The 24,078-nt window shown below is 41.6% G+C and overlaps 1 protein-coding gene across 2 annotated transcripts in view; it reads right to left on the bottom strand.

Moving 5' to 3' along the window:
• The window catches only part of SH3D19 (SH3 domain containing 19), a 108,264-nt gene that overhangs the window by 44,145 nt on the left and 40,041 nt on the right, over positions 1-24,078 (bottom strand). For both annotated transcript variants that reach the window (XM_056562815.1, XM_056562816.1), the window contains exons 2-4: positions 22,571-22,610; positions 15,310-15,350; positions 9,797-9,839 (exon numbers count right to left, since the gene is read on the bottom strand). In XM_056562815.1, coding sequence (XP_056418790.1) covers positions 9,797-9,839; positions 15,310-15,350; positions 22,571-22,610 — 124 coding nt within the window. The remainder of the gene's footprint in view (positions 1-9,796; positions 9,840-15,309; positions 15,351-22,570; positions 22,611-24,078) is intronic.

The raw sequence follows: 24,078 nt of genomic DNA, 5'->3' as shown, positions 1-24,078 counted from the left end.
ATCTGTGGAAAGAACTGAAAACTGCTGTTCACAAATGCTCTTCATCCAACCTCCCTGAGCTCGAGCTGTTTTGCAAGGAGGAATGGGCAAAAATTTCAGTCTCTCAATGCGCAAAACTGATAGAGACATACCCCAAGCGACTTACAGCTGTAATTGCAGCAAAAGTTGGCGCTACAAAATATTTACTTAAGGGGACTGAATAATTTTGCATGCCCAAATTTTCAGTTTTTTTATTTGTTAAAAAAGTTTGAAATATTCAATAATCCAATAAATTTCGCTCCACTTCATGATTGTGTCCCACTTGTTGATTCTTCACAAAAATTACAGTTTTATATCTTTATGTTTCAAGCCTGAAATGTGGCAAAAGGTCGAAAAGTTCAAGGGGGCTGAATACTTCCACTATCCACTGTACCAACTCTACTTAGGTTCTACGGACCACATAAGTGATCACAGAGCAGTTACATTCAGTGACTCACAGGGGGCATATTCTTTCGTTTTATTCTCCATCCAGTACAGACAGCTAGCTGTTTTTGTAATCTCAGACATATTAGTTCTACTTAGTACAATGACAGAAATAACCAAATTTGTATACTTTTGTTATTAGTCACTACTAAGTCACAGAATAAAAAAATATAAATAAAAAATAAAAAAAATAATTAAAATATATACATTTTTTTATTTCTTTGCACAGCCCTAGTCCAGCCCCTGTAAAAAAATAATTTTTCTGTCTATGGAGCTGTGATTTTCTTTACAGCATGATCTGTAGTTATTATTGGGGCAGACGGGACTTTTAAATCATGTTTTATTTGAAAAATAACGTAAAAATAACAATAAAAAAACTAATTTTTATTCAAAATAAATTTTAAAAAGAAAACTTTTGTTTTATATTATTTAATTTTACTGGTAACCCACACAACTAGATTGTTTGTACAGTACAATGGAATAGTAAAATATGCATACTAATACTAATGTATTGCAGTGTACTTTGCTCCCACTAATTTTCTATTACAGCCTTTCTATGGCGATAGTAGAAAATTATTCCTATCATGGCAGTCACAGAGGGCTTTAGAAGACTCCTGGCTGCCAACAGCCCCTTGTTATTGTGTTGTGTGGCCTTAGCCACCTACATGTCATGAATGCTATTGACCACAGCATCTAATTGATTAAGTGACCGGGTTTGGATTGTGTTGTGGGGTATTCTAGCCACCTACAAGCCACAGTTGTTATTGTCTACAGCATCTAGTGGATTAAGTCACCGGGTTTGAATTGCATTGTGGGGAATTCTCACCACCTACATGCCAAGGTTGCTATTGACCGCAGTATCTAGAGGATTAAATGACTGGGTTGACTGGGTTTGGAGGTAACTAAGATGCAGGTGGTACGCCGCTCCTTTTGCCCGCTTCTTTTGCCCTATTGCAGCTACCTGGATGCCAATGACAATCTAGGCAATGATTTAGATGGATTACCATGCTGTATAGTTGCTTTATCTGTCTTTCTGCCTCTCCATCTTTATCTCCATCAGTGACATGGAGGGAACACTGCAGTCACTAGCCTCTTGTTTAAATAAAACATAATATCTACATAGATACAACAACACCTGTACCCACTCAGATTACATACTAGCACAGTTAAAGCAGCAATACAGTGTATATACCCCATCAAAAAACTCCCCATAGTTCATTTGTACTCTTTGAGTGTGACATTAGAAAAATGGAATTCACTCAACATGGATGTGTGTTGTAGCTAAAAGCAGTTTACCATATGACCAATAACAATTTAACGGCTTGTTCCGGAGTTGCAGGTCATGGTGATTTCGGGTTCAGCTGTACCTCTGACAAATCACAAAACATTGTGTGGACCCAGCCTAAGTATCCTGCCACCATTAATGTACAGGTGGAAATTGTTTTGTATACGTGTACAGAAGAATTCTTTTTTTTTTATAAAATACAATGCATCCTAAAAAAACTAAGCATTTTCCTGATATAATTCCTAAATTTTCTTTTCAAAGATGTAAAAATTTTTTTTTTAAAATAAACAGCCACGAGGGGTCTCTGTCTTTTACATTTTGCAAAGCAACTCTTGTTCTCTTAGTCTCTTTGGTCCTACAACAAGAAGTTTGGACTTGATTGTGTGGTATTCTCTCTGCTCTATACCCTCCTCAGTGCAGTGTATCAGCCAGCGTTCATCAGTGTGAGCTAAACCGCTGTAAGATCCAGACAAGATCCAGACAGCTTGCAGCCTTTTCAGAACAGAAACAAAAATGTATATGCAAAATTATTTCTCTGTGGTCATTTTATGAATGCATTTCTAGTGCAATAAATTCCCCATGGCTGCTTCAGGGTTATATAAAGCATGCAATTTGGGCACAAAGCTTTGTTAACATAGAAGTGTTTATTTTTTGGCACAAAATGGAGGTTTCATTTGTGCACTTGCACCATATAGGTTCCACATGGCTGCATTAGAGTTCTATAAAGCATGCACTTTAGGCACAAAGCTTTGCAAATGTAAAAATGATTGTGAGGTCTCATGAAGAGGGAGAGGGAGGAAAGGAGAAAGTTGGTCATGATCCTGTGGATCACCCCCACACTTCCAGGAGAGCAGCTAGAATAGGGAGCACAGTACTACATAGATCAAAAGGTATTTTATACATAAAAACATGCATACAGGTCTTGGACACATTACTACACTAACTAGAGCCTTTTTCTTTTCTTATTAATTACAGTAACACTTTAAATCAGGAGGAAGTGAGCACAGAGTATTGTTCACAGTAAATTCAGTGTCTGGTTAAACTGTAGGGTTATTGCCTTAAAGGTTTTCTTCCTATTCAAGTTAGCACCAAAACAGAAAGCATGGTCTCATAGTCAGTAAATAAGTACTTGAGCTGTCCTCCATTGGGAGATGTGGCAATATATACATATACGTATCTGTTGTCACCTCCTTTTTTTTATATGATCCATTAAATATAGCATGATTGATCTGTATTTATACCTTGGATGCCAGACATTTGTTCTTCTAGTAATCTATATAGATGAGATAGTACTTTGCCCTTCATATCTGTGTGTTCTCCCCTTACACCACATTTAAATTAATGTTCTTTCAGTGTTTCTTACTACTTTACACATTTCTTTATCAGCAGCTCTGTGTTCCCTCCATATTCATGAAGGTCATTTGTATCTCAGGGTTGTAATGAACCATTTTATTTTAGCCACCCACATAGTTATAATGAGGAACTGGAAAAGCGACAATTTTCTGTCTCCAGATGAAGTTATAGGACTTATAACATGGAACAACTGTTCTCAATTAGCATTGGTAATGACCTGCTCAGAATTTACCAATTGTCCTATATCTGTAAAATAACTTTTTGTACACTATACAAGTAAAACTCAAAAAGTTATTTGCTCACCCACTTCGCTACATAATTAGGAAGTTTCCATTCAGAATTTTTAGAAAATGGACGACAATCGAAAAGAGCTATACCAGATGAGCTGGAAATCTACTCATTCATAAAGTTCTAGGGGGATGGAATTCTCCCTATTCTGTGCATTCGTATATATATAAGATAACACTGGTGAATAATATGTAGGGCAGAGAGGTGCTACCTGGATTAAATAAACTATAGCTTTAGTTTTGCCGATCACTGTTTGTAAGGTTGTAAATCAGATACGCCTCCTCCCACCCTGCCTTGCATGAGTGATGTACAGGGCTGGGCTTCCTACCCTATATGTCAATCAGTTAATGCAGAGAGGGAGGAGGCGTATCTGCTGCAGCTCAGCACCTCCAGTTTGACTTTTCAGCAGCACATGGTAAATTCCCTTTTACAAAGGGAGAGGAGAATAGATGGGAAGCTAATCACATCACATTTGCATGAGTAAGGCCTCCATGTAGGCTGAAACGCTTCACTTTGTATGTCTGCTCCTGTGTTTGCATGTGATATTGGAATAAACCTGAAGTTTTATTGCACGTATCCTCCGGCTGGACATCCACTTTTTTTCTGCTTGTCATTCACAGTGAAGTTAGCACAGGTCCGTGTTGGATTTAGCTGCGATTTGGGTGAGCTGGATGCACTTTCTTCAATGGCATCACATGTTTCATCGGTTAAGGATGGGATATGAGCTTTCTATCTTTCCATGGATGATAAGGATTATCGTCAGTTTGGATTAAATACGGTGGAAATGTATCCTAGAAATAAAGCCCCCAGGTCCATGTGAACCAATAACACAAATTAAAGGGAATGATGTTTTTTTTTATAGCTCAATAGGAGGTGCCAGTTACGAGATTTACTATAGATTTTTTTTCTATTTTATAAGCAAAAATTGTCTATGAGATTGACAAACAGGGACAGATGGTGCCTGTCAATCATGTGTATAATCAGGCTATGCCCAATCATTTGGTGTTGCATCCAGTAAATGGTAATGGCTACCTGCACTGAAATTATGTTATGGCCAAGGAAGGTAAGAAATGGGAAGGGGAGGTAGAGGTTGACAGTGAGCCTCTTGCCAAGATTTAGGCTGGGTTTTCACTTGGCAGCACCTTGGAAAATGTCACTGCAGTTTTTAAACCATAAGCCAGAAGTGGATCCAGCAGGAAGAAGTATATAACAAAAAAAAGGTAAAAAATAAAAAACAGAAACCCAGTGTCCGTGGCTTGTTACCTGGTAATTGCTGTAACGGTTTCTAGCAGGCTCACGATTGCTAAATAGAACCAGACATACTGCTTTTACAATAAGATAAGGGGATCCGCTCTCTTGTACTTATTTTTTCCCCAAAAAGCCCTAAGTTTGTCTTCCCTGCCTTTTGTGCTAGAATCAGTCCCGATTTTTTGTGTAAAATAGCATATATGATTGTTTGAACAGTGTGAATGCAGTCCAACTCATGCAAATTAAAGGGGTATTCCAGGAAAATTTTTTATATATATATATATATATATATATATATATATATATATATATATATATATATATATATATATATATATATATATATATATATATCTATATCAACAGGCTCCAGAAAGTTAAACAGATTTGTAAATTACTTCTATTAAAAAATCTTAATCCTTCTAGTACTTATGACCTTCTGAAGTTAAGGTTGTTCTTTTCTGTCTAGGTGCTTTCTGATGACACTTGTCTCGGGAAACGCCCAGTTTGGAAGAGGTTTGCTATGGGCATTTGCTTCTAAACTGGGCGGTTCCCGAGACACGTGTCAGCAGAGAGCACTTAGACAGAAAAGAACAACCTTAACTTCAGAAGCTCTTAAAGTACTGAAAGGATTAAGATTTTTACAAATCTGTTTAACTTTCTGGAGCCAGTTGATATATAAAAAAAATATTTTTTCCTGGAATACCCCTTTAAGCAGATACAAAACATAACATAAAAAACTGCATGACAAAAAACGTCAACTGGAATCTTTTTAAGTCAAGTTCATTACCGTAACCTCAGGCCACAATGTAACATAAACAGGAAGATGCAGCAGTATCCTTACTGTTAAGACGACCCAATGGGGTCCCCCTGCCACCATTTAGCACTATCTTTCAATGGATCTGTTAAAATGTTAGACATCCATTCTAAAAAGAAGCCACACTAAAGAAGTGAATAGAGCCTAAAGTCACTTGTTCACAGACAATTCTCAGCAATTCTACTGCTGGTATATTGTTGTTGTAACTCACTACTAACAATAGAAATATGTTCTCGTCACTCTTGGCTAGTAGATAAAGTTTACAAAAAAGAACAGTACACGAGGGAAGCATGTAACAATCGTCATTGCTAATAAAAAGAAACAAGACAACAAGCGCTAAAGAGCACTGAAAAGAGCTATAGCTGTGAAGTATGTAAAAATCGGCAATGTGGATATTTTTGGCATTTTCTTGCCATGTTGTCTGTTTATGTGCATAGTTCTCAGTTGAAACTTAAATCTGCTGCGAGAGAAGGCGTAATTTACTAAAGTATCGGAACAACTGAGCAAAAAGGTCACAAGGCATATTCCAAACTTGAATTAAGTCACAGGTTTCTTTTGCCAGACAAGTCTAAACTGTGCCATTATAAGAACATTCTATGTGCTTTCTCAGAGGAGTTGTGAAGCACACATTATACCCCCTTACGTCTGCAGCTTTCAGTGACACGAGTGCAAATTTCACAGTACACAGAATTTTCTATCCCTGTAATTTTTGGGTAATTTTAACATATAATTAAATATAAAACATGACTTTTAAGAAAACCTTAAAGGAGATATGCAGCACTGATACTTTAAAAGTACCCTCTGTATGCATGGAGGGAGAAGCAGTCAAAAGATTACATTTTCCAAGATCCTCCTCTCCTACTTCCTGTAATCTGCTGCCCTGCCCCCTGCTCTCCACACTAAGGAAATTATAATAAAGTAACGCCCCGCTCCCTCCCATCTTAATAAGGTCCCTCTCCCTCCCCTCCCCTGGTCCAATAGAAATGCAAGCTTTGTGCTGTGCAATATCCTATTACAGCAGTGTTTTCAAACTGTGTGTGTCCAGCAGTGGCAAAACTACAACTTCCAGCATGCCTGGACAGCCAAAGGCTCTATTACATGTTATACTACCATAAAGAATGCCGGACATTGACTGTCCAGACATGCTGGGAGTTGTAGTTTTCCCACTGCTGGACACACACAGTTTGGAAAACACTATAACATGTTATACTACCATAAAGAAGGCCAGACATTGCCTGTCATGCTGGGAGTTGTAGTTTTGACACTGCTGGACACACACAGTTTGGAGAACACTATTATACTATGTTTTACTACCATAAACAACGCTGGACATTGGCTATTCAGGTGTGCTGGGAGTTGTAGTTTTGCCACGGCTGGAGATACACTGTTTGGAAACCCCTGCTGTAATATGTCAAGTGCAGGCGCAGAAGCCCGCAGCTTCATCATAGCAGTACCAGTGTTTATTGTAGTAAACATGTAATAGTGTTTTCCAAACTGTGTCTCCAGGAGTGGCAAAGCTACAAATTCCAGCATCTACAAATTCCAGCATGCCTGGACAGCCTCTGGCTGTCCAGACATGCTGGGAGTTATAGTTTTGCAACAGCTGGAGGCACCCTGTTGGGAAACACTGGTGTAGTCTGAAACCCACTTGCTGTCCCATCAGAAGCTCAAGCTATTGTCCTGCCTCCCCCGACTGCTTTACACTGCAGTTCTTCTCCATCACATCATAGTTAGGCCCTTTTCAGACTACCCTTGTGCCCAGCCGCTAACGGCCGTCAGGCTCCTCTTGTTTTCTTTTGGTTGTTTTTTAGCCTTTGAAGGCTGTTAGCAAGACTGTAGCACAACTGGCAACAACGGGTCCCGACGAATCTGATTGACTATAACGGGGTCCGTCGGGCGCCATTAATTTTGGCGGCGAATAGCAGGAGAAAAAGACTGCTATTGCAGTAATTTTTCTCCCGCTATTCTCCTAACAGGCATCACACTGCTGTGTTATAAGGGCAGTGTGAAAGCAACCTTAGACTCTCATAGACAATGGAACTAAGCTACACTCTCAAACCGTAACTTTCAAACCTCCGTTATGACACAGCAGGGTGATGCCCGTTAGGAGAATAGCATAGAAAAAATACTGCAATTTGCCACCAAAAATAATGGCACCCAATTATAGTCAATCGGATCAGTCGGGACCCATTGTTGCCTGTTGTGCTTCCGGCGTTACTACGACCACCAACATGAACCAGACTTTGGTCCATGATGGTGGTAGAAGTAGTATCACTGCAGCACTGAGAAACAGCAGGAATGGCTCCTGCACATCCATTGGCTACGGGAGACTGCTGCAACGTTTGTACTACAACTCCCATGATGGGAGTTGTACTACCAGCACAGAGGGACAGATTGCAGTGTATCTCACTCCTGAGACCCGCTGTGATCTTCACTTATCAGGCGGAGAAGCGGGCAGCATCAGCCTTTGGCTGTCCAGGCATGCTGGGAGTTGTAGTTTTGCCAGTGCTGGGAACATACAGTTTGGAGACCACTGTAGATGCTAAAAGAGAAAAGAGAAGGGGTTCAGGGCACTATAGTAACCCGACCCAGTCGGGATTTCAAAGGAGAAGGGGTTTGGCGCAGGGGTCTCCAAACTGGCATTGTGAATGAAAGGGGGTTCGGCGAATATCAACCCGATCCCCACTGGCAAGGGGGTAGTCGGTGTTTGGTGAACAATAACCCGATCCCCGCCATGGGGGAGGGGTAGTGGGTCGGAATTTCAAAAGAAAAGGGGTTCGGCCCAGGGGTCTCCAAACTATGTGTCTCCAGCGGTGGCAAAGCTACAACTCACAGCATGCCCAGACAGTTGTGCAGCATGCTGAGATTTGTAGTTTTGCCACCTCTGGGGACACACAGTTTGGAGACCACTGTAGATGCTAAAAGAGAAAAGAGAAGGGGTTCAGCGCATTATAGTAACCCGGCCCAGTCGGGATTTCAAAGGGGTTTGGCGCAGGGGTCTCCAAACTGGCATTGTGAATGAAAGGGGGTTCAGTGAATATCAACCCGATCCCCACTGGCAGGGGGGTAGTCGGTGTTTGGTGAATAATAACCCGATCCCCGCCACGGAGGCGGGGGGGGGCAAAGTGGGTCAGAATTTCAAAAGAAAAGGAGTTTGGCCCAGGGGTCTCCAAACTATGTCTCCAGCGGTGGCAATTTTACAACTCACAGCATGCCCAGACAGTAGTGCAGCATGCTGGGATTTGTAGTTTTGCCACCTCTAGGGACACACAGTTTGGAGACCACTGTACATACTATAGTAGCAAAAAGAATGCCGGCGAGGATCGGGTTATTAGAAGCATAAGGTGCTAGCCTTGCAATTGGCTGTGGGGTTACAGTAGGCGGCAATAGAGGGGGCTACAAAGCTCAGCCTATCAGGGCTCAATGTATAATGAATGAATGAATATTGATAAGGGGAGTATCGTCTAGCTGGAAGAGGAGAGTGAGGGGAGGGAGAAAACCCTCCTATTGTATTGTGGGCAATAGTGACGTTCCGAGCCTAAGATGGCTATCTAATCTAACTCTATGGGCTCCAAAGTAATGCTAGCTGAATGAACTACTGAGCTTCCTGTAAACAGCTCAGGAATTAAGAAAGAAAATGCAAGTAAAAAAGTTAAAGTTATACAACTTCTGTTTTTGCTGGATGGGAAAAGCAATTGTTGTGCGCTACATATCTCCTTTAAGGGTATTGTAGCCTGACTGTTTGCCTATATAGAGCTGTATTCTTCTGATGGCAGCCCTGAACTAAATCCTTGGCATCCTATGTGTCCAATGTGTGAGTACACTGTTATATAGGTGTTGCTATAGCAAAGCTAATAATACCAATGCAGTAGCAGCAAAGATAATCAAAGAGTAGAGAAGCTGCATGTAGTTTGGCTGCTACAGCACATACATAGGGAGCAGGGGGCAAATACAAGTTTGGGGTAGATATCTGAATTTGTGCCCAGGTAATAGAAGGCATAACTTCCACCCTGGCTGCAGACACTGAAGCATGCTAATAAAAATACAGTTTTTCTTCCACCTCTTAGAAGGACATTATACAGTCATGTAAATACAGTGTTTTGTATTCTATATTCCTCAACAATGTGCCACTACAGAATGACTTGATGTATTATTTTAGTAAATGTGTTGCATGGAATATCACACTGCCCATGACAGAGGAGCTTCCATGCTAAATATTTTCCCCCTATGTACTACAGTCTATTTGTTGAAACAATAAAAACTGATAAAAAGAAATGAAAAAGCAGTGGACTAATATAAGATCCTTTGATAACAAAATATAAAATATAAATCTAGAGAAATACCTTCTATCTCTCTGCTGTTCACTCTGTGCAGTAGTTCTGGATGCTGAAAAAAAATAAGGAGGTTATTATGACATGGAAAAAAAGAAAATAACCAATGGCTTGAAAGATTGATATAGTCCAATTTATTTGAACCTAAAATAAGTCTTAGGTTGGGTGACACTTAGTATTTTGGTTAGGGATGCACCAAAAGGGAAATTTTGGTCCGAAACCTAAAATTTAGGCTTTGCTTGGCCGGAAAACCGAAACTGAAAATGCATTGCCCCCACCCACTTTTTTTCAATATAGTTTTTGTAAAATTCTGTTATCAGAATTTTTTTTATTTACTGATGTACTTGAAGGGGACTCCGGAACACATGTGGGGTGGCTATAGAAGGTACTAGCCGGGCTTGGAGCCACAGCACTGCCACTCACCATACATAAAATAAAAAAACATAAAATGGGGGTTTGAATATGAAATGGGGAGAAATTATCTTACTGCCTCTTCCACATTTCATGTGCCTGGTATAGTCTGCACACACACACTGGTGTCGTTCCCTCCCACACAGCTGTACTGCATCATAAAGTACTAGGAGGAAGCGACTTCCCTTAAGGACTGGACGTGTTTCCCTTTTTTTTCCTCTTCGCCTTCTAATAGCCATAATGCTTAGAATTTTCCACCTACAGACCCATGTGAGGACTTGTTTTATGCACCACCAATTGTACTTTGTAATGCCCTTATTTTACCACAAAATCTACAGTGGAACGAAAAAAAAAATTTCTGGGGAGAGGATAGATAGATGTATTAAAATGAGATATATATATATATATATATATATATATATATATATATATATTTACATTTTTTTTATTTTTTTTTATTCACCATTATTACTGAAACAATAGGGGAAAAAAGCGTTGAAAAGACACATAAAAATGTGAAAATAAAGCTAAAAGACTGTTTAAAAATTTAATTGTACAAAAAAATAAAAATTACAAGTAAAAATTTAGACACAAGAATTTAGGCACAAAACCTGACAAAAAGTGTTGGAATCCTGTTAGTAAATGAGGGCCATTATCTATATTCTGAAGGTCTGTATGATTAAATAATACCAAATTTATATACCGTATATACTCGAGTATAAGCCGAGTTTTTCAGCACGATTTTTCGTGCTGAAAACACCCCCCTCGGCTTATACTCGAGTGAACTCTCCACCCGCAGTGGTCTTCAACCTGCGGACCTCCAGAGGTTTCAAAACTACAACTCCCAGCAAGCCCGGGCAGCCATCGGCTGTCCGGGCTTGCTGGGAGTTGTAGTTTTGAAACTTCCGGAGGTCCGCAGGTTGAAGACCACTGCGGCCTTCGACATCATCCAGCCCCCTCTCACCCCCTTTAGTTCTGTACAGTACTCACCTCCGCTCGGCGCTGGTCCAGTGCTGCAGGACTGTCCGGAGAGGAGGTGGTCCGGTGGGATAGTGGTTCCGGGCTGCTATCTTCACCGGGGAAGCCTCTTCTAAGCGCTTCGGGCCCGGCCCCAGAATAGTCACGTTGCCTTGACAACGACGCAGAGGTACGTTCACAGCCAACGTACTTCTGCGTCATTATCAAGGCAACGCCTCTATTCTGGGCCCGAAGCGCGGAGAAGAGGCGCCCCCGGTGAAGATAGCAGCCCGGAACCACTATCCCACCGGACCACCTCCTCTCCGGACAGCCCTGCAGGACCGGACCAGCGCCGAGCGGAGGTGAGTACTGTACAGAACTAAAGGGGGGTGAGAGGGGGCTGGATGATGTCGAAGGCCGCAGTGGTCTTCAACCTGCGGACCTCCGGAGGTTTCAAAACTACAACTCCCAGCAAGCCCGGACAGCCGATGGCTGCCCGGGCTTGCTGGGAGTTGTAGTTTTGAAACCTCTGGAGGTCCGCAGGTTGAAGACCACTGAGGGCGGATGATGACAAGAGGATGATGAAGGGGGGGGGGGTGTGGGATGATGACAAGAGGATGATGAAGGGGGGGTGTGGGATGATTACAAGGGGATGATGAAGGGGGGGTGGGGATGATGACAAGGGGATGATGAAGGGGGGGTGTGGGATGATGACAAGGGGATGATGAAGGGGGGGGGTGTGGGATGATGACAAGGGGATGATGACAGGTGATGATGATGAGGGTCTGGATGATGACAGGCGGTGATGATGATGAGGATGTTAATGACGGGGGTCTGGATGACAGGGGGGGGATGATGTATTTCCCACCCTAGGCTTATACTCGAGTCAATAACTTTTCCTGGGATTTTGGGTTGAAATTAGGGGTCTCGGCTTATACTCGGGTCGGCTTATACTCGAGTATATACGGTAGGTTTTGTTTAAATTTACTGCCTAAAAACTATGGGGAAGATTTATCAAAACCTGTGCAGAGAAAGAAAAAAAGTAGTGCAGTTGCCATAGCAACCAATCAGATCGTTTCTTTCAATTTTGAAAGGCCTCTGAAAACCAAAAAAAGCAATCAGATTTTTCCTATGGCACTGTTTTATTTAAAAAAATAAACAAAAAACAAAAAAATCTGTATGCTTAACATGTCCTCTTCCGACCCCTATAACTTTCTTAGTTTTCCATATACGGGGTTGCATAGGGGCTTATTTTTTTCACCATGATCTGTATTTTTTTTATCGGTACCATTTTTATTTTGATGGGACTCACTTTTTATTAAAAAAAAAAAACTTTTTCTGCTACATGAAGTGACCAAACATCAGCAATCCTGGAATTTGGTATATTTTTGTTTTTTTGTTTACCCCATTGACCGTGCGGTTTCATTAACATTCTATTTTAATAGTTTAGACATTTAAGCACATGCCGTTACCAAATATGTTTATTTTTGTGAACTTTATTTAATTTGAAAAAAGGGGGGTGATTTAAACTTTTATTTAGGGGAGGGGCTTTTTCAAAGGGCAGTTTTTTCCACAGTGTGCCTCCAGTTGTTGCAAAACTACTGCCAAGGGCTGTAGGGCATGCTGGGAGTTGCACTCCTGTGCTTGCAGACACAGATCAATGCTGTGCCATTGAAGCCTATAGCACAGCACTAAATCAGTGTTATCGGTGCTCCATTACTACAGGCTGCCTGCATTATTGGAGTGCCGATCGGAGAGAATGGACGAAGGTAGGGAACCCCTGTCCATGCTCTCAGCTGATCGGGACCCTGCAGGTTTTGCTTCGGGTGTCCCGATCAGCTCCACTGAGCTCCTAGCAGTTACTTCGGCATTTTAGATGCCGCGATCAACTTTGATTTCGGCATCTTAAGGGTTAATGCCAGACATCACTCGGATTGGTGATGTCCGGCATTAGCCAGAATGAAGTGAACTCAGCTCCTGAGTTCACTTCATACACCTGCCGCACGGCTGTGCCATATACACACAGCGGCCAGTCGTGGAAGAGTTGAGTCACCTCCTCCCAGCGCTGGGCACTGCTGGGAGAAGAGACAGTGGGCCCATAATGGAGGGGCAAGACGCACAGGACCTGACGGCTCGGGGGGTTTTGTCATTGAAGACACACCCCATTTAAGCCACACCCATTCCCTTAGCCGAAAAGGCCGAAAGGGGCACTTTCGAGCGATAATTTTTGAGGGCTGAAATTTCGGTGCATCTCTAACTTTGGTATTTGCTACTCATTCTGGAACTCAGTTTGGTCATTATTTTTAGCCATAACCATGAGTGGAACTTGCACAGAGAAACACTATGAAAAGATTGGCACTTTTTGTGCATTTTGTCTAACAATAATGGCCTAAATGCAACCAAATACTGACAAAAATACTACATGTAGACCAAGCCTAAAGACTCATAAACAAGGCAGATTTACATGCAGGAGGCTGAAAACTTTCCTTAGTACAAAGCTATAATTCCTCTTGTCTACTATCACATGGTACTCCATGCAATGCTTCTAGGGTAGAATAGCTCAATAATATAGATTCAAACCCAGCAAGACCAGAGTTTTGTTAATTCAGGTTTATATGGAATAATGCAAAACAAAAAAAGCTGTGTGAAACCTGACATAACCAGTAATATAACTTACTATGGTTTGTAATGGAGGGTTACAGCGCCACAATACAGCAATGTGCATAAGGCCTAAAGCATTACTCACAGTACAGTTCTGTGCGCACTGATAACTACTTATTATGTTTTAACTAATTACTGACAGATCAATCCTCGGGCTGGAATAAAAATCCAGCTGATGTAGTCATTCAATGAGGATTTTTGCACCTAAGTTATATTGGTCTAGGGGAATATACAATTTATCTTCACTCAACTTATGCTGCAAAATAAAGAGAAACAGAGCCTTTCCACTATAAAAACATAAACCACAGTTAAAGGGGTTATGCAGGAATATAACACAGATAGGATTTCTTCTAAAAACAGCACCACACCTGTCCTCAGGGTGTGTGTGGTATTGCTTTCAAGTGAATGGAGCCAAGTTGTAATATCACACACAACCTGAGGACAGGTGTAGAACTGTTTTTAGAAAGAATTAGCTCTGTGTTTCTAAGCCTGGATAACCCCTTTAAATCACTGTGGCCAACTATAAGTCGCATGACACTGGAGAACATACAGACAGCTGATGAATGCTTATAAAGGATGATAAATGTTAGGAAGTATATGATTGCAATGAGCAAATAGAAACCTTTGTTACCTGTAAAAAATATAAAGCTCCCATAAAACTACTTTAAAAAAAAAACACTTTTGTTTCCACCACAATTTTTATTAAAAAAGTGGCACCGTGCTTGTAGTGGGTCTCAGAAATAGTTTAAAGGTGGGCAACTACTTAGAGCCCTGTCTTTTGCCTGCACAATAGATGTTAACAGAGGAGCAATTTGACCTAGAAACATAGAGTGTGTCGGCAGATAAGAACCATTTGGCCCATCTAGTCTGCCAATAATCTGAATCCTATCAATAGTCCCTGGCCCTATCTTATATGAAGGATAGCCTTATGCTTATCCCATGCATGCTTAAACTCCTTCCCTGTATTTTCAGCTACCACTTCGACTGGAAGACTATTCCATGTAGCAGGATGCTAGGATATTATTCTGCAACACTCTTCATAGAATGGCAGAAATGCCGATCAGCGGTGGTGTATAAAGGGTACATTAGAAATACTGACCAAGCAGTGATACTTTAAATTTTTGTACCTATAATGGTATTGGGTGGCTTTACATTTTAACCTGGATGGTCAATATGGATGAAGAAAATTGAAAGTAATAGGAGAGTCAATGTGAGCAATACAGATGATATAGCGTAGTAAAGGGGTTAATGCCAGCATCCCTGGTTGTTTATTGTAGTAAAGGGGTTAACCGATAAAGAGGACAAAGCAGCTGTGACTTAACACCCCCACAAAGTTGTTTCTATGTTTGGGCAGGGCACTTCTCGTTTAGGAAATCGTTTAGTGATGTAGGTGATGAAATAAAAAATTAAAGTAATCCTTTAGAAGTCTTTAAAACGGAGAAAAATTTGCATCTCTGTGTTTATTCTGGAAGAGAAGAAAATAAAGCAGAACTTACTTCTCTTAATGACGGCTCTTATGGATGACAGGGGTCCTTGTCTGCAAAACAGGAGAAGAACGAATTACTTGAGATGGGAAAAAATACTTCTTGCGAACTCCAGCTGAATCTGCCTGCACGCTTTCTATCATAAAAAGAAAGGGCAGTTCCAACATCTAAGGACAATTTTCTTTGTTTATCCCAGTGTTGTAAAGTAATCCCATGATCCTGCCCTCTCTAATAGAAACCAGAATCATGACAGAGCGGCTGCTCCATAGGAAGTACAGTAAAACGATAGCATTATTCTTCCAGAAAGTAAGAAGCAGCGACACACGTACAGAGATAAATGAATCCACAGCCCTTGTATTTCATGTGAACCTCAATCCTACTATGGAGAAGTATCTAGAGGCTTACTGTTTATGTGCTAGAGAACTTCAAGTCTCCAGATGACTGGTCCCAGGAGAGTCAGGCAAGATTAACAACATACACGCACTCACAAAACATGCTACACTGCAAAAATACACAGCGCCGAATATCTTTTTATACTTTCACATTTATCAAGCTTCTCAGTAACTGTGGGGGAGATTTATCAAAACCTGCACAGAGGAAAAAGTTGACGAGTTGTGAACCCCTTAAGGACGCAGCTCATTTTCACCTTAAGAACGCAGGCCTTTTTTGCAAATCTGACCACTGTCACTTTAAGCATTAATAACTCTTGGATGCTTTTACTTTTGATGAAAAATTTGAAAATGTAGCATTTTTTAAACTTTGAAACTCTGCTTATATGTAAAATGGACATCCCAAATACATTTTATATTGATATACATATACAACATGTCTACTTTATGTTGGCATCATAAAGTTGACATGTTTTTACTTTTGGAAGACATCAGAGGGCTTCAAAGTTCAGCAGCAATTTTCCAATTTTTCACAACATTTTCAAAATCATAATTTTTCAGGGACCAGTTCAGTTTTGAAGTGGATTTGAGGGGCCTTCATATTAGAAATACCCCACAAATGACCCCATTATAAAAACTGCACCCCTCAAAGTATTTAAAATGACATTCAGTAAGTGTGTTAACCCTTAAGGTTTACACTCGCATGTTCTTGTAGACCCAGTTTTAGAATTTTTACAAGGGGGTAAAAAGAGAAAAAACTTCCTAAAATTTGTAACCCAATTTCTCTCGAATAAGGAAATACCTCATATGTGTATGTCAAGTGTTTGCGGGTGCAGTAGAGGACTTAGAAGGGAAGGAGTGACAATGGGATTTTGGAGAGTGAGTTTTTCTGAAATGGTTTTTGGGGGGCATGTCACATTTAGGAAGCCCCTATGGTGCCAGAACAGCAAGAATACCCCCACATGGCATACTATTTTGGAAACTACACCCCTCAGGGAACGTAACAAGGGGTACAGTGAGCCTTAACACCCCACAGGTGTTTGTCGACTTTTCGTTAAAGTTGTACGTGTAAATTAATAATTTTTTTTTCACTAAAATGCTGGTTTTCCCCAAAATTTTACATTTCTACAAGGGGTAATAGGAGAAAATGCCCCCGAAATTTGTAACCCCATTTCTTCTGAGTATGGAAATACCCCATGTGTGGACGTCAAGTGCTCTGCTGGTGAACTACAATGCTCAGAAGAGAAGGAGCGCCATTGAGATTATGGAGAGAGAATTTTTGTTGGAATAGAAGTCAGGGGCCTTTACAAAGCCCCTTGTGGTGCCAGAACAGTGGACCCCCCCACATGTGACTCCATTTTGGAAACTACGCCCCTCACGGAATTTAATAAGGGGTGCAGTGAGTATTTACACCCCATTGGCATTTGACAGATGGTTGGAACAGTGGGCTGTGCAAATGAAAAATTACATTTTTCATTTTCACAGACCACTGTTCCAAAAATCTGTCAGACACCTGTGTGTGGGGGGGGGGGGGGGGTAAATGCTCACTGCACCCCTTAATACATTCAGTGAGGGGTGTAGTTTCCAAAATGGGGTCACGTGTGGGTATTTTTTTTTTTTTGCGTTTATGTCAGAACCGTGTAAAATCAGCACCCCCTGTGCAAATCACCAATTTAGGCCTCAAATGTACATAGTGCACTCTCACTCCTGAGCCTTGTTGTGCGTCCGTAGAGCATTTTGCGACCACATATGGGGTATTTCCGTACTCAGGAGAAATTGCGTTACAAATTTTGGGGGTCTTTTTTTCCTTTTAGCTCTTGTCTTTTTTTCCCTTTTAGCTCTTTTTTACACTAACCAGCTGATGTAGACCCCAACTTTTCCTTTTCTTAAGGGGTAAAAGGAGAAAAAGCCCCCCAAAATTTGTAGTGCAATTTCTCCCGAGTAAGGAAATACCCCATATGTGGCCCTAAACTGTTTCCTTGAAATACGACAGGGCTCTGAAGTGAGAGAGCGCCATGCGCATTTGAGGACTAAATTAGGGATTGCATAGGGGTGGACATTGGGGTATTCTACGCCAGTGATTCACAAACAGGGTGCCTCCAGCTGTTGCTAAACTCCCAGCATGCCTAGACAGTCAGTGGCTGTCCGGAAATGCTGGGAGTTGTTGTTTTGCAACAGCTGGAGGCTCAGTTTTGGAAACACTGCCGTACAATGTTTTTTATTTGTATTTGGGGGGGGGGGGGGGGGGGGGGGAGACCATGTAAGGGGGTGTATTTGTAGTGTTTTACCCTTTATTTTGTGGTAGTGTAGTGTAGTGTTTTTAGGGTAAATTCACACTGGAGCAGGTTTACAGCGAGTTTACCGCTAGGAGTTTGCGCTGCGGCAGAAAACTTGCCGCAGCCCAAACTTGAAGCAGGAAACTTACTGTAAACCTACCTGTGTGAATGTACCCTGTACGTTCACATGGGGGGCAAACCTCCAGCTGCTGCACAACTACAACTCCCAGCATGTACTGAAAGAACGTGCATGCTGGGAGTTGTACTTTTGCAACAGCTGGAGGCACACTGGTTGGAAAACCTTCAGTTAGGTTCTGTTACCTAACTCTGTATTTTCCAACCAGGGTGCCTCCAACTGTTGCAAAAGTACAACTCCCAGCATGCACGTTCTGTCAGTACATGCTGGGAGTTGTAGTTGTGCAGCAGCTGGAGGTTTGCCCCCATGTTCCAAAACTACAACTCCCAGCATGTACTGATCACCGAAGTGCATGCTGGTAGATGTAGTTATGCAACAGTTCGAGGTGCGCAACTACAACTCCCAGCATGGCGAGACAGCTGTTTGCTGTTTGGGCATGCTGGGATTGGCACTTTTGCAACATCTACAGGGCCACAGTTCAGAGACCACTGCAGCGTGATTTCCAAACTGTGCCCCTCCAGATGTTGCAAAACTACAAATCACAGCATGCCCAGACAGCAAACTGCTGTGTGGGCATGCTGGGAGTTGTAGTTTTGCAAGATCTGGAGGACTACAGTTTATAGATCACTGCAAAGTCATCTCCAAACTGCAGCCCTCTAAATCTTGCAAAACTATAAATCCCAGCATGCCCAAACTGCTGTCTGGGCATGCTGGGAGTTGTAGTTTTGCAACATCTGGGGGGGGGGCTACAGTTTAGAGAGCACTGTATGTGGTTTCCAAAGTTTAGCCCCCCCTAGATGTTGCTAGGCAACTACTCACTGTCTTCCGTAGTCTTCACCAGGGAGCCACGAGGGAGCCGCACGTCATCGCCGCCTGCCACCGCCGTCGCCGGTCACGCTACAGTTCCCCCGTTCTGCCCGGAGTACAGTCGGTGGGCAAGACGGGGGAACCAAACTTTAACCCCCCCGCCCCCGATCTGCTATTGGTCGTCGTGTCTTGACGACCAATAGCAGGGATAGGAGGGGTGGCACCCCTGCCACCTAACTCCCATCCCTTCAGGGGGACCGGGGGTGTCCGATTTTCCTGGTCACCGGTATGACCCGGATCCGCCGAAAATCGTCGGTCTGAATTGACCGTCGATTTCCGGCGATCGCTGGCATTGGGGGGGTGTGAGGACCCCCCTGGGCATATGCACAGGATGCCTGCTGATAGATATCAGCAGTCATCCCAGTCCGGTCCCCAACTGGCTAGCGGCAGGGACCGTAATTCCCACAGGCGTATGCATACGCCCCACGTCCTTAAGGACTCGGGATGCAGGGCGTATGTATACGCCCTACGTCCTTAAGAGGTTAAAGCAATCTGATTGGTTGCTATGGGCAAATTTTGATAAATCTCTCCCTTATGACTTTTTAAAAAACATTTTCACCCAAGTTCTTGGATTCAAACTGTTTCAATTATCTTTGTCTGTGAAACGAAGCCTGACTGGCTCCCACTAGGGCTATAGGTTTTTTTTTTCCTATATGTGTGTGTATATATATATATATATATATATATATATATATATATATATATATATAAATAAAAAAAACTATTAAGGTTGAAAAAATATATAAATCAGGTCTACATTTTAAAATGTATATATATATATCCTTATATTCACACATACAATATCATGTGCATATTCAATGCGCAGGATTTAAAGCGGTTTTCAAACATTTATTTCATATTGAAATCTGCAGAATAAAATCCTACGCATCAAATATGTGCAGGATACTGTATGTCAATACACTATAAAAAATAAATAAAAAAAACATGTATGAATTGAGTGCAAAAGTGGGTTGGGCAGTGGGATGAGTGCATTTCCTTTATCAAGCTCCAAAAAAACCATAGCTGTTTTTTTCTTTTTCTAAACTTTCTTCTAGGTAGATAAGTGTCCGAAAATCTTATGTTAAAGGGTACTCCCATGGAAAACTTTTTTTTTTTTTTTAAATCAACTGGTGCCAGAAAGTTTAACAGATTTGTAAATCACTTCTATTAAAAAATCTTAATCCTTCCAGTACTTTTTATGGGCTGTATACTAAAGAGAAATCCAAAAAATAAATGCATTTCCTCTGATATCATGACCACAGTGCTCTCTGCTGACCTCTGCTGTCCATTTTAGAAACTGTCCAGAGCATGAGAAAATCCCCATAGAAAACATATGCTGCTCTGGACAGTTCCCAAAATGGACAGCAGAGGTCAGCAGAGAGCACTGTGGTCATGACATGTGAGGAAATGCATTTCTTTTTAGGATTTTTCTTTAGTATACAGCCCCTAAAAAGTACTAGAAGGATTAAGATTAATAGAAGTGATTTATAAATCTGTTTAACTTTCTGGCACCAGTTGATTTAATAATAAAAGATTTCCACAGGAGTACCCCTTTAAGTGTCCAAAGATCTTATGTTCATACTATGGACACTGCGCTTAAAATTTTGGAATTTCCGAAAGGATTCAACTTGCAGCAACCTTACATTGATCTCAATGGAGGGCTGCTGCTCAGTTCACACTCCATAAATTTCATAGCAGAAATTCCAATGCGCTGGATTTGATTCTGCTGAAAAAATGTATACATTCATTCATTTGGCAGATTCTGACCATAAAAGCCCATTACTCAGTGGGACTTTTAATTTCAAGGGTTAAATTAGGCAACAAACTAAATTAACAGCAATTCCAAATGGCATGGAACCAATGAGAAAATTCAGCAAGTGTAGACATAACCTGAGGCAGCTGTCACACATGGCAGTATTTTTGGAAAACCGCCACTGCAGTTTTGGAGCAAAAGCCCAAAATAGATCCAGGAGGAAAGAGAAGTATAAGTCCTTCCTTTTTATGATATTCCTGAACTGGACACCCCTCTTTTATCAGGCTTCTTGTGGGACTCTGCCATCAGACCTATTACTTTAAAGGGGTAGTCCAGTGGTGAAAAACTTATCCCCTATCCTAAGGATAGGGGATAAGTTTGAGATCATGGGGGGTCAGCTGGGGCCCCCTGCGATCTCTCTGTACGGGGGCCAGGCTCTCCGTCCAGATAGCGGTTGTCGACCTCCGCACGAAGCAGCGGCCGACACGCCCCCTCAATACATCTATGGCAGAGCCGGAGATTGCCGAAGGGCTGTCGGGGCTCCGTACAGGTGATCGCAGGGGGCCCCAGCGGTCGGACCCCCCGCGATCTCAAACTTATCCCCTATCCTTAGGATAGGGGATACGTTGTTCACCACTGGGTTCCTCACTGGACTACTCCTTTAATAAAAAACCTATTTACAGTTTGTCCACTTTAGACAATTTCTTTGTGTGTCACTCTTTGTAACAATTCTCCTATCTGGCGAGCAAAGAGGAGTTCTGTGGATGATAACGTGGAAGAAAGAGGATAAAACTAGAGCAAAAAATATGTATTTTCCCACACATGTTTTCAATTACAGATTGCTTAAAAAAAGTCAGCATATGCAGATCTTTCCTGAATATGCTCCGGCGGCACACCCAGCTATTCAGGCTTTCAGAATGACATCACTTCAGTGATTTAGGGGTGGACAAAACAATTCAAACTTCAGGACCTTGTCTAATCCAAACACTGAGAAATATGTGCAATATTCGATAACATAAGAAACATACAGATAAATAAATAACTAAATAAAATGAAATCCATCAGTTAACATGCCCTGTTAACTAAGGCTGAGTTCACATATGTCCGGCATCCGGCATCGGTGAACTCAGCCTAGATCTCGATGCAACAGATGCCACAACTGATGAAAAGGTGTCATCAGTTTTATGGCAACCGGCGTCCATTGACACTGGACAGAAGACAGGGGAATGAAGCAAGCTGCGTTCCCCTGTCTGGTGCCCTACGGCGTGTCCAACCATCCGGCGTCAAAATTGAGATGCTGGATGATTGTGAACTGTCCCATTAAAATGAATGGGATCAGTTCTAGCACCAGTTTCCCTCTGGCAGAGGGAAACTATACCGAAGCCTGATATATGTGAACCCAGCCTAAGAAAACACAGGTCACATCTGTTTTTTTCTAAGTAGTAAAGTATCTAAAATCTATTATAAAGAAAAGGCCACCACTGCAACTCTGAAGCCTACATCCCTTTTTTCTAACAAATATTTGTGACACATGGGGCTCAATATATATGACCCTTGTTCCAAATGCCATCTTTTTAGCATATTTTGGTCAGAAAACTGGTGAAAAGCAGTAATACATCTGTCCCAGCTTATCTTGTCAGTTCCGATTAAAGTTTATGATGGAAAGCGGCCTTTGCTAACCAAAAACTGATTGTATTTCTTTTGAAGTTTTCTCTTTTGTCTTTTCTGATACAAAACTATCCATCATCATAGAAATAAAACTTGCAGAACAGAAGTACTGCCATTACCAGGGACAATGTGATGGTTTCTGCCATCAATGATATAAAGTAATATACTCTGAATCGGCACTTACCCAGAAAATCGGTGCTCTGGCTTGTTCCTTTCTGGACGTTCTGCAATAAAGATTGAAACAGGAAGAAATGTATTTGAAAACTATAAATAGGTATTGTACATCATTTCAGGTTAAAAAAAAAAAAAAAACACAGCAAAAATTGGATTGGATTCAATAAAAGAAAATCTCTTTCAAAGTCCATTGCTAAATGTGGACAAAAAAAGTAATGACAAAACTACACAGTCTGAACAAATCCCTTATGAAAAACACAGTAACCACATGAGCTGGCATCTGTTCACACCATGTGGTACATATTATGACTGCATGCTAGAAAAATCCTAAAAAATAAAAAAAAATCTGAAGGCACATTTTTTATTTTTTAAGCTTAAAGGGGTACTCCCCCCCCTAGACATCTTATCTAAGATGTCTGATCGCAGGGGTCCAGCCGCTGGGGACCCCCGCAATATAGCATGCGGCACCCACGCCCCCACCCATAGACTTGCATTGAGGGGACGGGGCGTGACGTCACACAGGGCGGAGTCGTGACGTCACGGACTTCCATTCCGGTGGTCGGGACCCAGACCCTCCAGCGCTTCCGGAGCAGAAACAGGTGGGTGCCGCATGCTATATTGCAGGGGTCCCCAGTGGCGGGACCCCTGCGATCAAACATCTTATCCCCAATCCTTTGGATAGGGGATAAGATGTCTAGGGGTGGAGTACCCCTTTAACTGTAATTGGATACTACATGCAACAACAACAACAACAACAAAAATCACCTTCCCTGTATCTGATTTAGCAAAAACAAACTATTCCCTCTAGCTAAACTGTTGTGAATGAAACACATGGCTATAATTCACTTCTTGCATGAGATTATAACTATACAGTATCCACAACATTGCCCAATATTGGGTAGATCCTCCTTGTGACCACAGCCACCTTATGGACGTGAGCCTGTCTGGGCTGTACAGAAGGATGTAAGTGACATTAACCCCTTAAGGACGCAGGCTTTCAATTTTGCACATAAAATTCCATATTATGGCTTATCTTTTGTGCCACCAATTCTATTTTGCAGTAATATTAGTCATTTAAAAAAATCCACGGCAAAACAGAAAAAAAATTAATTGTGCAACAAAATTGAAGAAAAAATGCCATTTTGTAACTTTTGGGGGCTTCCGTTTCTATGCAGTGCATTCTTCGGTAAAAATGACACCTTATCTTTATTCTGTAGACCCATATGGTTAAAATGATGATTTTTTTTTTTTTTTTATGGGAAAAGGGGGGGGGGGGGGGGTGATTCAAACTTTTATTAGGGAAGGGGTTAAATGACCTTTCTTTTCCACTTTTTTTTGCAGTGTAATAGCTCCCATAGGGGATCTTTTACACTGATCCCTGCAAAGGCATAGCTTTGCATGGATCAGTGTTATAGGTGGTCGATTGCTCAAGCCTGTATCTCAGGCTTGGAGCAATCAAACACCGATCGGATGCGACGGAGCAAGGTAAGGGGACCTCCGCTCGAGTGCATTTTATTA

This window comes from Hyla sarda, chromosome 1 (genome assembly GCF_029499605.1).
Source record: "Hyla sarda isolate aHylSar1 chromosome 1, aHylSar1.hap1, whole genome shotgun sequence".
Taxonomy (NCBI): domain Eukaryota; kingdom Metazoa; phylum Chordata; class Amphibia; order Anura; family Hylidae; genus Hyla; species Hyla sarda.
The sequence above is the reverse complement of the archived record's forward strand: the minus strand, read 5'-3'. Positions and strand labels throughout refer to the sequence as shown.